Raw genomic sequence first — 16,055 nt, forward strand, 5'->3', positions numbered from 1 at the left:
CAGAGTTGGATATCTTCCCCTTGAGGGAGGGAGTGAAGTAACTCTCCATACCAGGGGCCAGCATGTGAACTCAGTGTTGGACAAACCCTTAACTAGAAATGGAAGAGAGAGCGAAAGAGAGAGAGAGAGAGAGAGAGAGAGAGAGAGAGAGAGAGAGAGGACTTGAGTAAAATGAAAAGAAGATATTACAACTGACACCACAGAAAGACAGAACATCCTTAGAGATTATTATGAAGAAATATATGTCTACAAAACTGATCATCTAGAACAAAATGGACAAATTTCTAAACATAAAAACCTAACCAAGACCGAAGTCATTATCAAATAAACTAAAGATAACAAGTACTCACGAGGATGTACAGAAAAGGAAACTGTTGCACACTGTTAGTGGGCTAATTATCAATTAGTACATCTACTGTGGAAATCAATATGAAGGCCGCTCCAAGTTTTGAGATTAAGTCAGCTAGGACTGTAGTCCTAGCTACTCAGGAGGCTGAGACCTGGAGGGAGATCTGAGAAGCCTTGAGATGGAGGACTGAGAGAAGCCTTAAGGATTGAGAGAAAGCCTTGGCTTTAAGTTCAAGGCCTTAAATCCAAGTCCTGGTACTGGCACAGAGTAATTAATTAATTAATTAAAAATACTATCCAGCAATCTTAATTCTGAGTGTATATGGCAAGAAATGAAATCAGTACATTGGGCATCTGCACTCCCAAGCTCACTGACAACAGCCAAGAAATGACAACAATCTAAGTATCCATCAACTGATGAATGGATAGAGAAAGCAAGAAACATATATATCCTGGACTTCTCACACATGTGAAGGAATGACATCCTATTATGTGTGATTCACATGGAATTAAACTAGAGGCCATTATATTCTGTGCAATAAGCCAGGCACAGAAAGAAAAGTTGTGTATAATTTTACTCATCTGCCAACCCAAAAGTGTTGATCTCATAGAAGTTTCGAGTAAAATAGTGGTTGGATTGCCAAGGACCAGAGAGGGTGGGGGAATGGAAGAAAGGCCCACCAGCATGTAGTGATAGACAGGAGAAAGAAGGTCAGGAGTGCAGGAAGCCGGCAACAAGGCCATTACAAGATGGCTCCTACTTCCTTGCAGCCTTACTGGTAAATAACGGCAAAGCCTAACGGATTTACCGGCCTGAACCCTGCGCACGCGCAAGTGAGTTCTAGTCCCAGCCAATCCCGTGGCAGCTGCTAGTAGCAACCAGTCACAGACCAATCAGGGAGTGACCCATGCTCACCCAACGGTATATAAGCAGGCGGTTTTGGCCTTTTGGTGCCCCTCGCTAAAGCTCTCCCTCAACCAAGCGGCTCCTCAATAAAATGTGATTGGGAAGGATCCTCGTGTGGTGGTCGCCTTTCCTCGCTGGACGAGGTTGCCGCCCGCCGCACAGGAGTACCATTGCAAAGGCTACTGGTAATAACGCACTTGCATGCTTTGAAAAGCTAGAAGAAAGGATTTTGAAAGTTTTCACCATAAAGAAATTATACTGAGGAGATGAACATATATGTATTAAACATGACATGGCATCATGTTGAGACACACAACTTTTATGTTCTTGTGTATTAGTTGAATTAATTTTTTATTTTTTTTTAGAAAATCTTACTATAGTCAGCAGCTTTGGTTTAGACAGTAGAGCATCCATCTGGAAACGTCTAATAGCTATACTTTGCTGATCCAGACTTGTCTCATGTCAGTAATTGTGGCTTTGCCTTTGAACTTCCCTACCCACAATTCCTGGCAAAAACCATGTGACCTAGGTATGAGGCCAAACATTGCATTATGTTCTGTCTTTGCCACATTTCTTGATTAAGGATTGGCTTGCAAGCCAATCAGATGCACCTGAGATCTTGGGGATGGTTCTTCCACACATTAGTGCTTACCGCTAGGCTCTCCAGACTTAAATTCCTATCATCAATTTGTTTCCAAAGAAGATAGAGTAGGCCAAGGATCATGGACCCTAGAAATGTCCCAATCCTATGTGAAATAAACCTGATGGAGGCTACACGCATACATTATGTGAACGCAGAATTCATCTATGCTGGAACCCAATCTCCATCCCTCAACTCTGCAGCTACTGCAAACACAAATCTCATTTGCATTGAATTTTATGCTTCTTTTTGTGCCAGTCCCAGCGCTTGAACTCAGGGCCTGCAAACTGTATCTGAGCTTTTTTTGCTCAAGGCCAGCACTCTACTACATGAAACACAGCTCCACTTCTGGATTTTTGGTGATTAATCAGAGATACACCTTCCCTGCCCTGGCTTGCTTTGAATCTCGATCAGATCTCATCTTCCTAAATACCTAGGTTGACAGGTATGAGCCACTGGCATCTGGCTGCATCAGTTTTATCTTTGTTGCAAACACAGAAATATAGAGACTCTCAGTAATTAAGGCTTACAAGTGGAATAAAGAAATTTCTGTTTACCAATTTTGCCTGAAAATATGTGCAGACATGACATAATGTAGTGCTTTCTCCTTCCTTCTTTCCTTGCTTTCTTCCTTCCTCCTCCCTCCCTTCCATCCTCTTGCTCTTTCATTTCATCTATATAATGTGTTTTCTCCTTGCCAGTGAAAAATAAAAATTCAAAATATAGATGTTATTCAAAAGATACCATTTTCTCCCACAAAATGATTATCCTTTAAAACAATCCAGTAAAAGCAGATTTACCACCCCAAATTGTAAAGCAAAAATTTACATATTCTGGTTTCTACTGCAATTGACTCATCTTTTTTCCTCCTCTTTAATGTTTGTTTTACAGCTGAGCTATAAAATAGGAATATATAATTAAAATCCTCATACCCATAATTATAAGCTCTGCTGCAGTATAATTGTTGAGCCTTTTGATGATTCCATCACTAATTATGCCCCTTAGAATTTCCAAATACCACTTTCCCATAAAAACCTGATCATTGTCAGCTTTCAGTCAATACACTTGACTGAACAAAAAGTATTGTTTATTTTCACATTTAATCTCTGGTCTAGATTGACTTATAACTCTAAGCAAAGAGGGAAAATAATAAAACCATAGAAATAGACATGCATTATCATTAAATGGTATATTTCTTTCTCTTTCAAGGGCTACCATGAAACTTACAGAAATTTTTCTGTGTTTAAAACTTTCAATAAATCTTTCTGACAAAGTACAAGAATACATATTCCACAGATTGCTTTATTAGACCTAAGATCTAAAAATATATTAATGGATCCTGTGCCAGTGACTCAAGTTTGTAATTCTAGCTACTCGGGAAGCTGAGATCTAAGGATCACAATTTGAAGTTAGCATGGGCAGAAAAGTTCATGAGATTCTTATCTCCAATTAACCATCAAATAGCTGGAAGTAGAGGTGTGACTCAAGTGGTAGAGCACCAGCCTTGAACGGAAAAGCTCAGGAACAGTACCTAGGCCCTGACTTCAAACCCTAGAAACAGCACAGAAAAGAGAAAAAGAAAATGGAAAAAACCTGATAAATTCTGGACAAGAGAATTCCCCCCTCATACTTCTTGTTTAGAAGCATCTACATTGTCCCAAGAAGTGTGATTTTTAAAGCAGAATTGAATTGAGATAATGAATTCAAATTTCAAATTTTACTTTTATTTTAAAAGAAGAAAATTGTTGTTTTGATTTGCAGTTCCTGTATGGCCAGAGATGCTGACCATTTCTCCGTGTATCTATTGGCCATTTGTACTTCTTTTGAAAAGTCTCTTTAAGTCATTAGCCCATTTATTAACTGAGTTGTTTCTTTGAGGGTTTATTGGGGGGGGGGTAATTTTTTGAGCTCTAAGGATATTTTGGATATTAGGCCCCTGTCTGATGGCTAGCTGGTAAAAATCGTCCCCCATTCTGTGAGCTATTATCTTGTTAGCTATGTACTTTGCCATGCAGAAACGTTTAAGTTTGATGCAAGCCCATTTATCCAATTTTTCTTTGATTTGTTGTGATATGTAAAGTCTCACACTGTGCCTAGGAGCCCTAGCGTTTCCCCCTACCCATTCCCGTAATATGTCAAGGGTATTTGGCCTTACATTGAGGTCACTGATACATTTTTAATTGATTCTAGTATGAGGTGATATATGAAGATCTAGCTTCCATTTCCTGTATTGGGATAGCCAATTTTGCCAGCACCATTTGTTTAAGAGTCTGTCTTTCATCCAATCTGTATTTTTGGCTCCTTTATCAAATATTAGTTGGCTATACATCTGTGGATTCATTTCTGAGTCTTCCATTCTTTTCCTTTGGTCCTCAGGACTATTCTTGTGTCACTAGCAAGCTAAGGATATTCTTTTTTTTTAATTTTATTTATTTTTATTTTTTATTTTTTGGCCAGTCCTGGGCCTTGGACTCAGGGCCTGAGCACTGTCCCTGGCTTCTTTTTGCTCAAGGCTAGCACTCTGCCACTTGAGCCACAGCACCACTTCTGGCCATTTTCTATATATGTGGTGCTGGGGAATCGAACCTAGGGCTTCATGTATACGAGGCAAGCACTCTTGCCACTAGGCCATATCCCCAGCCCCTAAGGATATTCTTAAGAAAGAAACACAAAGGTGCAATACCTATGTGCATGTGATCATTATATGATTATTTTATAACTAATATTTATCAAAATAAACTCCAAGAAATGGAAACAAGGCTTTTTCTTCATTGCTGTTTTTGTTTTCTTTTCTTTTTGTTTTTTTAGTTCATTTATCTATCTTTGGGAGAGTAAGGAGGTCACAGAAATGGTAGGATGAAGGGTGGACAAATGCAGCAGTAGCACTCACTAGACACTATGTTGAAAATAAACTATACAATTTGTGGTTGAGGATGGGAGGGAAACACTGGGAGAGAGCAAAAGAAGAAATGTCCGCTCTCAGACATTGGTAACTGTAACCCTTCTGTAAATCACCTTTATAATAATAATAATAAATTATGAAAAAATATAAAGAAAAGAAAAGAAAAATGTGAGGGTTGAGTGTAAAGGTTCACTCCTGTAACCACAACTACTTAGGAATAAACTGTTCAATGCCAGCCAGGGCAAAAAGTTAGCAAGACTCAACCAACAAACCAGGCACTGTGATTTGAACTTGTCATTCCAGCTACACAGACATAGATATGAAGACCACAGTCTGAAGTCAGGCCAGGAAAAAACAGTGATGTGTTATCACAAAAACAAAACAAAAAAGGGCTGTGGAGGCATGGCTCAAGTGATAAAGTGTCTGCCTTATAAGCTCAAAGCTCTGAGTTCAAACCCTAATATTCCAAAGTAAGATGCGGAGGTGGAGGAGAAGGAAAAAAAGAGCGGAAGTGGAGAGAAGGAGAAGGGAGGGGGGAAGAGGGATGAGAAGGAGAAGGAAGAGGATAAGGGGAGAAGAAGGGGGAAAGAAGAAGGATATTCGCTAGTGCCTCACCACTATCATCACCACTACCACTACCCCTGAGCCAAGAAAGGTAAGGTCACAAGGACTGATATGAGGAGGATGTTGAGTAGGGTTGAGGTGGAACATAGAGAGTACAAATAGAGTTGAGAAGGCCCAGGAAAGCACCAGAGAACAGCTGTGGAGTCCTTATACCAGTTAGCCAAACATTCCTTGTCTATAAATTAGAGACATCATCTTTAGCTTATTGATCTATTGGGTATTATCATAGAAACAATAACGGCTATTTTAGGGGTTCATATGAGGATTCACTGGTGCAAAATGTGAGCCTGACTGGTAGTAATGTCATTGCCATCATTGTCCTTCTCAGCATCCTCATCCTCATCTTCATCTTCATCATAGTCATTAACTAGGGTCCAAAACAGGGGCATGCTTCCCCCCCACATTCGAACTAGCTTTTCTCTACATCTATATGAAGTCTCAGACAAATAGTGGTTAGGAGTCACAGGACTTGAATAACACATCTGGCCCAATCTATTGTGTCAGAGGATGTGTGTAGGAGTGTGTCTAAATGTAAGCTTCCGCAGCCCGTGTCGCTACTGAAATGTCATTTGGTGCTTGGCGAAATTCACAGAAAATATTACATGGGCCTTCCAAATCTGGTCCAGGAACCAATTCTCTTCTGAGGAAAGTATAGGGCCAGGCCCAGAGGCATTTAATGGGTATGAGCAAGCATTCGGGAGTCCATCATTTGAAATGAATTACTTGTACTAATTGGCTAGTAACGCATTTTGATTGCGAGTTAGAGTCCTAGCCAAGCCCTCTTGGAATGTCTTGTGTTTTCCCACCCTAAAATGTCACCATGGTAGGTGACTGTCACAGAGAACCCGGAGGAAGCAATTGCTGTACGATATCCACTTTAGTTCCTGTGTGGCTGGAGCTGTGTGGTGCTGGATTTAATACTATAATCTGGAACATGTTGTTTTGGAGCAATATGTATGATTAGGTGGCTTAATTATGTGTTGTAAGGGAAGCTGTGACCTTTCCAGTTCCATCCTTGCGGTGGCATTGTGTTACTGGGAGGAGACAAATGTGGGAGGGGTGGGGAGAAGCAATGTGCCTTTGTGTAATCACAATGTGCCTTTGTGTAATTATTCAAGTACATTCAATAATTTTTAAAAATTTTTCTAGACAGCTGGGCACTCACTGGCTTGTACCTCTAATCCTCGCTGAGGCTGAGATCTGAGGATCAAGGTTCAAAGCCAGCGTGGACAGAAAAGTCCATGAGGTTCTTATTTCCAATTAGCCAGCAAAGGGCTAAAAGTAAAGGTATGCCTCAAGTGCTGAAGTACACGCCTTGAGCAAAATCAGACAATGCCCAGGCAGTGAGTTCAAGCCCCAATACTGACGCGCGCGCGCCTGCACACACACACACACACACACACACACACACACACACACACACACACACACACCCCTAGACAATGACTTAGATATGAGTGGCCATCTATTGTCTAAAAGAAAAATTGCAAAACTTGAGCAAGGATCTGTAATATTACCAGACATTTGCAAATGCTGAGCTTAAAACATCACATCGACATGAGCATGTCTCCTTTATAAGCCACTTTGGGAAACAAATCCAACATTAAAATTTTAAAACATGATGCTTGCCTATCAATCCATTATCTAAAAACATTGTGGCTAATAATGTTACAGCCATCCCATATGGCATCAAAAATTAAAACAGTAATATAAATATTGCAATTTGCTACGTGTTTCACCTTTTTAAAAAAAATGATTCACACAACCATGACAGTCAGTGTTTGGATATAATGAGAAGAAACAAGATGAGTGAAGATAAAGCAAGAAGGGGTCATTTGTCCAATTTTACAGGTGAAATAGCAAAGCAGGAAGCATTTAATGATCTGCATTATTAAAGTTAGGACAGAAACCCAAGTTTGCTTGGTACCAAGCCACAGTTTCTTCCCCCTCTGGGGTATTATAAAGCCTGAGGATGAGACCTATAGTTGGGAAACACATTAATTCTGCCAAAAAGCTGTGTTGTTTCTCTACTGTGTGTGCAGCCAAGATCCCCAAGAATGAAATTAAATGGCTTGGCAACTTCCGTGCAAAGTTATCTAAGGGTTTCACTAGAGCTCCCTGCATGGAACAGATGGAGTTCACTAAAAGGGAAACAGTTACCTAGACAACCCAGACCCCAGTCATTTCCCCCCTAATAATTGAGGCAAAAGGTATGTTCGGAATCTAAATAGTGGATATACGTGACTTGATTGTCTCTATGGCTTTATATTTGAATGCCATCATATGTAAAACTATCAGACACAGATAGTCTTTGTTCCAAAACATAAATTACCTCCAAATCTGCATCCTCTGAGTCTGTGGCTGTTGCTCTGTAAATGACTGTGCCCACGGCAATGTCTTCTAGAATGTAAATCTCAGTCACTGCCAAGAGATGAACAGACATGGTTGAGTGAGTTCCATTGCTATGAAGACCTCAAACTTCTCATCCAATACCATAGCTTAGACCAAAGTTCATCATTTATTAAGTGTCTACTATGAGTCAAGCCTAAAGGAAACAAATGTATACATTTAAATAATAGCATTGTTGAACATTTTTGACTGCTTACTAATTGCTCAGCACTTAACATCACTGATGATTTTACTATTATTTCTACCTTAGGTTTTCAAAGTATAAATTGCAGACTTGAGGTTATACAGCTACTCATAAATAATTATCTGATTCATCTATTAAAGTGTTCTCTGTTTCCATAAAATATGGGATGCTAATGGATAAACCCAGGGCCTCACATACTATAAGTACGTGCTCAGCTACTGAGCTACATCCCCAACTCCTGAATTTTTTTTTCTTTTCGTGACAGTACTAGAGCTTGATCTTGGGGCCTCATGCTCTTGTTTGGATTTTCACTCAAAGAGAGTACTCTACCACTTGAGCCTCAATTCCACTTCAGGTTTTCTGCTGGTTTATTGGAGATAAGAGTCTCACAGTCTTTGCCAGGGCTGGCTTTAAGCATGGTCCCCAGATCTCATCTTCCTATGTCATTAGGATTATAGGCGTGAGCCACCAATGCCCAGCTCCTATATGTTTTTATGGCAATAGGATCTACAGGAGACACCTGTGTGCCTGAGAAGGCCCAGCCCTGCTGCTCCCCACCCCTGCTGCTCCCCACCCCTGCTGAACCTTTTTGCCAAGGAAGTAGAGGTATTTCTGGACAGCAAAGAAGTCTGCAAAGTCTGCTCAGACCAGAGTCCTCCTAACAGTGGCCTGATGCGTAAGGAAAAGCTCATAGAAAATCCAAACACAAAGGTGTCCACAGAGCTCACCTTTTTACAAAGTCACAAGAGCATAATTAGACTTTGGATCTCCCCAAAGGTTTACCATATGTTGAGGTGAGGGAAAACAAGGGAAGCTAACACTTATTGAACACCTACTGTAATGCTTGTTGCTTTAAAACACTACACCAGGAAACACCATCAAGACAAAATTGATATCTCAGTTTAACCAATTGGAAATTGGAAAACAGACAAAAGTAACTCATTCTAGTCAGTGACCACTCTAGTGTTTGACCCTTACCTGGACAACCTGAGTTATCCATATGAAGGAACTAAATGTTTGACTACTAGAAAGGGACAGAGATGAGAGAGTCAAGAGTAAGAGGAGCTGGGTACCAGTGGCTCATACTCATAACCCTAGCTACTCAGGAAGCTGAGAGCTGAGGATCACAGTTTGAAGCCAATCCAGGCAGCAAAGTCTATGAGATTCTTATCTCCAGTTAACTAACAAGAAAACCCAAAGTGGATCTGTAGTTCAAGTGGTAAAACACTAGCCTTAAGCAAAAATGCTCAAGGATAGTTCCTAGCCCTGAGTTCCAGCACACACACACACACACACACACACACACACACACACACACACATATAGTGGGGGGAAAAAGAGACCTGGTACTTGACCACACAACAGAGCTTCTAGCTTAAAGAAATAGATAAATTGCTAATTAAATACTCAATGCAGGTAAGGGAATATTTAGTCTTTTATTACAGTGTAATCAAACAAATAAGTAGATAATCTTGAGCATTATACAAGTCATTTAAAGACTTTCTAAGTCTTTAATTTTAATAATGGGAATAGGCTTTGAACCCATCTCCAGTGTTATGAATATTACCTAAAGTAATCCACTTACAGCTCTTAAGACAGTGTTTAGCATACAGTTAGAGCCCACTAAATAGCAGCTTGCTCAATCAGTACTGAAGTTATTAGTGTTTTCCATATCAAACGCACAGTCATGATGTCCTAAGACTTAATAGGCCATGAAGTAGCACCTACATCTATATCCAGCAGAGCCTTCTCCCTCCAAGGGAAGGCCCTTAGTACCTTGATCTCCCTGGGCAAGAGCTCCAGTGAAGGTGGGTGGTTCATTCACATCCGCAATTTGAATGAGAACTGTCTGGGAGGCTGTTGTTCCTTGGTTGTCTTGCGCATAAATCACCAGGGAATAGAGTGTCACTGTCTCAAAATCCAGCATGGGTACTCCGGTGGTAAATAACTGAATTAAGTAAAAGGGAAAGAACAGTGAAGCCAGGACCTGGCTTTTTAAAGATAGGTAGAAGGATAGATAGATAGATAGATAGATAGATAGATAGATATCTAATAGTAATCAGTTGTTTATTCTGTTTTGTTTTCTGAGATTGTGTCTCATTATATTGTCCAGGCTGATCCTGAATTCTTAGGCTCAAATGAACTCTCAGCCTCCCAAGTAGCTGGGACTACAGGCATCCAACACTATGCTTGATTTAGTGGGCATTGTTTTTCCTTTTTCTTTCCTTTCTGCATTTTTTTCTTTAGGAGTTGGGGTGGGAGGAGAAAGGGTCTCACATTAGAGCCCAGATCGTCCTTGAACTCATGACATGCCTGTTTCAGCCTCAAAAGTACCACTAAAACAGGCTGGAAGTCAGATGTCTCTTCATGTAGTTCTTTCCTAGGGAGCTCTAACTAGGACAAATGCCTATGATAGGTGCCAGTTCTATGGTGCTTCATTCCATGGTCTTAACATATTTAAAATCTATACTTGTGCTTATATTAATTTATTTCAGGTTTATTGCTATGAACCATCAATTGTTATGAGGGTAAGACATTGCCTGAATCTGACCTGTGTGTGTGTGTGTGTGTGTGTGTGTGTGTGTGTGTGTGTGTGCACGTGTGAGTGCCAGTACCAAGGCTTGAACTCTGAGCTTCACACTGTTGCTTGGCACTATTTTTCCCCTCAAAAATGGCATTCTATCACTCTAGCCATGCCTCCACTTCTATCTTTTTGCTGGTTAATTTGAAATAAGAATCTCATAGATTTATCTAATCAGGCTGGTTTTAAACCACCATCCTCAGATCTCAATGTCTTGAGTAGCTAGGATTATAGGTGTGAGCCACCAGGCTGACCAGATCTTCCTACATATCCATAAAATAAATGAATCTTGATTGTCTATAAGAGTTTTAGAATAATTTGGCATATTATAATGTAGGAATTTTAGAATCATTTGGCATATTATATTGACCTAAGGAATGAAGACCAAGTTAATTACCTGCTATAGAAGGTGGGTAAGGATGATAAGTTCATTTTGTAGCTCCCTGCTACCAAATAGTAACACTGTTCACCTGCATACTTACATCCCACAGGTGTGTGGACCTACGAGCCAGCACAAAGGGATGCACTGCAGGACTGGCATTAAGAATCACAAGGTCTCCAAGCAGAGAAGTATGAGGTGAGAGGGACACACTGATCACAGCAACCCGGCTATGTGCAGAGGCATTTTCTGGCACAGGGCTGGCATTCTCGATGGCAAAGTTTGGAGCAGCTAGAACATCTTAAAAGAAACACAAAATTTCACTTCTAATAAGTATTTTTTTCACATTTTGAAACCATAAAGGAAAAGTCCAATAAATATTGAGTTCATTATTTTTTCCTACAAGTCCTTTGAAACTTAGTTGAGTTGGCTTGGTAGGTTTAAGGATGGAAAAACGTAGCTTACTTGCAAGCTAACAAGTTAACCTGCCATGATTGCCCAGATGCTGGCAGAAGCCCTGAGAGAGAAAGGACTTCATTACTAAGACCACAGTGGGCAGTATGCCCTTCATCTTCACATTCTTTCCCTGCTTCCTCAAGCCCAGGACTCAGGACCCAGGACCCAGGACCCAGTTGGATGAGCTGCATGTTCTGAATTTGCATTTGGAACACATTTGAGCTTAGAAAACCTGTTGCTATATTTGAAACAGGGTCTGGGGCAACCCAAGCTGTTTCAACCTCTCAATCCTCCCATCTCGGCATCCTGAGTCCTAGGATTGTAGACATGCCTTGCCACGCCTGAGCCTGAATCTTCTTAAACGAGCAGAAAGCCCCTTGACCTTTGCCTTGTATAGAGAAAGTTATTTTTTCTTATACAAGGTGGCAAACAAAGCATCCTTTGCACCAGAAGGAAGCAAAAATCTCTCTTGTAATTTAAATATCCTTGGAAAAATATTCCAGAATAAAGACAGCCAAGACCTCTGATCACAATGTATGCAAAAATGCAAGAGATTCATGGACAACTGTCTTCCAGCAAAACTCCATCTCTTTTTTTTATTTGTTTCCAAGATCTCAGGTATGTATAGAAGAAACTTGGTGCATGCCCCTTGGCTCCATGTTCACCTCTGCACATGTTGCTTTCAGAGAACATTTCAGACTCTGCCTGGGGGAGCTGGTCGGTCTTGAACAAAGAACAGCCAGCATGCCAGAGTCAGTGCCCCTGGAAACAGCCCTCACCCACTGGGCCGCATGGGTGTGGTATTCCATGTCCTTACCCTTTGTCCTGTGCTGGGTAACTCCAAGGTGAGGTCTACACCAGATTCCTGAATTCCTCAATGGAACCAAGCTCTGCTTGCCCCCAGAACTAACCTGATCGATTCACACAACCCAAATCCATTGTCCACCATGCTTGGTCTCCCTTCCTAATCCACCTAGGGGTCTTTCCCAGGATGACCTCTCAAACAAATGACTCTGGAATCCTTCTGGTGCCATCGATTTCCAAAAGAATCTGCACCAAGGCAATATGATAGAATCATCTTTTGTGGTGTTCAAGAGTGGTAATCTCCTATGGCTCGTGGTTACCATTGACAACAGGGACCTTGAAGTGAGTCACCATGTTTATATAAGATATCAGTTACTTTGATAGGAAATAGAAAAGCTAACCATCTCATCCGTGTGCTAGAAATTGTCACAGAGATTTTGTTTTCCTCTCAGTCTTAGGAAACCCATCCTCACTCTCAGAATCATAAATGTATTTTTCTTAACTTTCTGTTGGCAATAGTTACACTCTGACTTTTATCCAATTCTAGAAGGGACTGATTCTAAAGCAAATGGTTAACTTTAACAGTTAAGTTGTCTCATAAAGTCACCTCCAGGAACCGTGAACCAAAAAAATAATCACTTTAAAAAATGGGTTGGTTTTATGCATTCAAAAGTTACATTTTTAAATAAAACTGTAATTTGTATTACTTTAAAAATAAGCTCTCATCAATCTGTAGATGGCTATGAATTTCTGCAGGATGGTCTCCTGCAGAAAGAGGTGAAAGGATGCCGCTGAGTTTACACATTTCCAATACTGGTAGAAATGGCTGATTGCCTTCCAAAGAACTTGCCCTGATTCCATCTCTATCAACTGCATTGGAGAATAAAATTTGATTGACATGAGCTACAGCCACGAAGGCCCATGAGGATGTCAATGACCAACAGTCAGAAGGCAAAAAGGAAGATGATCAAACCAAGTAGAAGATGATCAAAGAATTATTTTGAAGCTCTGTAAATCAAGTCCAAAGAAACACTCACCTGAGGCAGCAACCAAAAGGAGAAGTAACTGAAAACAGGACATGATTTACTTGAAAGTCTGGTTTTGAGAAACACTGTGCTCCTGCCCGTCTTCTCCCTTTCTAGGGCAAACAGCTGTCTTCATGAGGAGTCTTCTGTCTTCTAGTGGGAGGGGGGTGCAAAGGAGGGTAATCCTGTCTCCAGGCACCATGTACACATCTCCCCATGACATTGTTCTTCTGGAGAAATCTGTAAGGTGACACCTTACCTCTCTAAAGGGCTAAGAATTGGTAAGTTGGTTTTGCTGTGGGCCAGTTGAAAAAGAAACACCCCTTGTAAATTTCCCTAGCTACAAACATTTCCTGAGTTCTTGAGTTTAGCTAGGGTAGCCAGAAATAATTGGATTTATTGAGACACTTTCATCTTCAAAAGATTCTGTTTACTACTGACCCCAGGTAGCTAAAGCCCATGGCCCTGCCCATACTGTGTGCTCATCACAGAGCCAGGATCTCAACTTACCATGTTTGCAGAGTGCTTACAAGTTGGTAAGCACACCAGATTAGAGACAAGATGCACAAACAATCTAAGTATTGGACAAAAGCCAGGTGAATGCTAGTAAGTCTGTTAAAAGGTAGAGTAGCAAGCTTTAGGACCACTGATGAGAAATTTCTGTTTGCATGGAACGTTGACAGAAACAGTCAGGGCACCATGAATCAGTGACCTACAAGCTAACTATGGCCTACACATTTATAGGTACAATCCTAATGTTCAATAGCTCAGTATTCTACAGTGTTCTTCACTTCCCACCTCTCTCTAGTACATCCCACTGCTTCTCACATTTTCCGCCTTATCTCCTGTGGCGATGCATGTTTGCAATCTCTGATTCAATCAATTGCTGTCTCTGTAGGAGTCCACTGTCGTTATGGCTCCTGAAATGGGATTATGCAATCTCATACGTGTACCACAGAAAGATCATGTTGAGAGCAAGGAAGATTGTTCTTGGATCAGACTTTGCCTTGCTCCAGCTGGTTCTTTGGCTTTTCAGAAAAGCAATTACATCGTCCAGACAAAGACTGCACAGGGAAGGCTCCAAGCCAAGTCTTGTGAAGGATGGTGGAAAAGCAAAGTAGACTGATGAAAACCTTGAATGGGTTTTCTTTCTCAAGTCCTTCTGACTGCTCCTTAGGTAAACCATTCTAACTGCATAAGTGGACCATTGTGTCCTGCACTTCCCAGCCAAGCATCTGCCCTCTTGTTTCTTCCCCATACCAAATGATCTCAGTATGTGTTTCCTAAAGGTTCACTGATGGACACTTGCCAATACTCCACACTGGCAACATCTCCAGCCTTCACTAACAACCTACCTAGTGACTTGCAACAGACACCCTTTCCTCTCCAATGGGTTCTCCAAGCTATCTGTGTAAAACATAAGCCAGATGCTTTCCCTATGCTTGTTCTCCCTGCCTTTCTGCCATGCGTGGTCCAAACCCATTGCATTGGCTAACTTGTGTATATATGGTTCTCTTATCCATAAGGCACCTTGTTCAGACCTTCATCTATTTTGTCTCCTTTGCAATGTGAACTGTCTCATGTCAAATCCTACCTTGTTTAGAAGTCTTCCTTGTTTCCTTGGGCAGACTATCCATTCCTGGTCCTCTCTACCTAGCCTGTCTTCTTCCAGCTTCCCTCTAGAATTCTCTCTCAGTGCTTGAAACAATGTATCTCTTTTGAAACCTATTGAGTGAGTATGTATGTTCTCTACAATAACTAGAATTCCTGGCCAGGGATTCTAGTCATTTTCTTCACTGCCCAATCCCCTTGCTCAGAATAAATACATATGGACTGGATCCTTAAAAGTGTCAATAACTTCCCTTGCCCTGAAGATGAAAATCAAAAACTCTAAGACTCAAGTAGATCTGGCTTTGCCTCTCTCCAGCTCATCATGGTGATCATGTCTTGCCCTTAGTCTTTTCTGCCTGGGCTAGCTTCAAAACACCATCATCAGATTTCAGCCTCCTGAGTAGCTAGAATTACAGGCATGAACCACAGGCTCCTGGCTTTGAAATCCTCTTCTATCTCAGACCTTGTGTGTACTGCTCCTGAACACCAGATATTCACAAAGCCGACTCTCTCTTGCTCACTTCTCAAGCCCAGTGGTCTCACTGGGACAGTGGGGTTTTTTTGCCACTCCCATCCAGAGTTCCTCTCAGAGTCCAGTTTCCCCCTTGTGCTTTCTTTACAACATTTACCACTACCTGACATTTCTTTCTGTATTTTTCTCATTTGTTGCCAGCATTTCCCATGGCCTTTTAGGGCTCAGAGGTGTTGGGTGTGTCATTCACACACTGCAGAGCTGCTGGCGTCCCAGCCAATGCCAGGCAACTGCTAAGCAGTCAAATATTTGTTGAATAACTGAAGGACAATACCATGGAAGGTGGTGGTTACTAGTCTTATATTACAAATGGGGAATAAAAGGAGCCCAGACAACTTTCTCACCTTCCCAGGACCCACAGCTTATAAGGATAATGCAGGAATTCAATACCGATCTAGCTCCAAGCTGGCATCTGTTACTAGCCTAGTTCCTTCCCTCTGCCCACTCTTTTTAGCTTCATATATGCATCAAGACTCTTGCAACCCATATACGCTGTTAGGAAAATCACAGCAACTGAAGTTTCAGCCTCCTGCATATGCACAGATATACTCACACAAACATGTACAAAGATAGAGACACGTTTGCATGAATAAAAACATAAAATTAATTAGCACAAAATTAATCACAGTCATCTAGATATTTGAGTGAACACA

General features: G+C 41.1%; 1 protein-coding gene across 1 annotated transcript in view; it reads right to left on the reverse strand.

Annotated features, from left to right (window-relative positions):
* Nucleotides 1-13,314, reverse strand: part of LOC125357944 (cadherin-related family member 3-like) — a 52,854-nt gene extending 39,540 nt beyond the window's left edge. The window contains exons 1-4 of the mRNA XM_048354780.1: nucleotides 13,272-13,314; nucleotides 11,078-11,274; nucleotides 9,791-9,962; nucleotides 7,754-7,842 (exon numbers count right to left, since the gene is read on the reverse strand). Of these exons, the coding sequence (XP_048210737.1) occupies nucleotides 7,754-7,842; nucleotides 9,791-9,962; nucleotides 11,078-11,274; nucleotides 13,272-13,314 (501 nt within the window). The remainder of the gene's footprint in view (nucleotides 1-7,753; nucleotides 7,843-9,790; nucleotides 9,963-11,077; nucleotides 11,275-13,271) is intronic.
* Between the last annotated feature and the right edge of the window lie 2,741 nt (nucleotides 13,315-16,055).

This window comes from Perognathus longimembris, chromosome 10 (genome assembly GCF_023159225.1).
Source record: "Perognathus longimembris pacificus isolate PPM17 chromosome 10, ASM2315922v1, whole genome shotgun sequence".
Classification (NCBI taxonomy): Eukaryota; Metazoa; Chordata; class Mammalia; order Rodentia; family Heteromyidae; genus Perognathus; species Perognathus longimembris.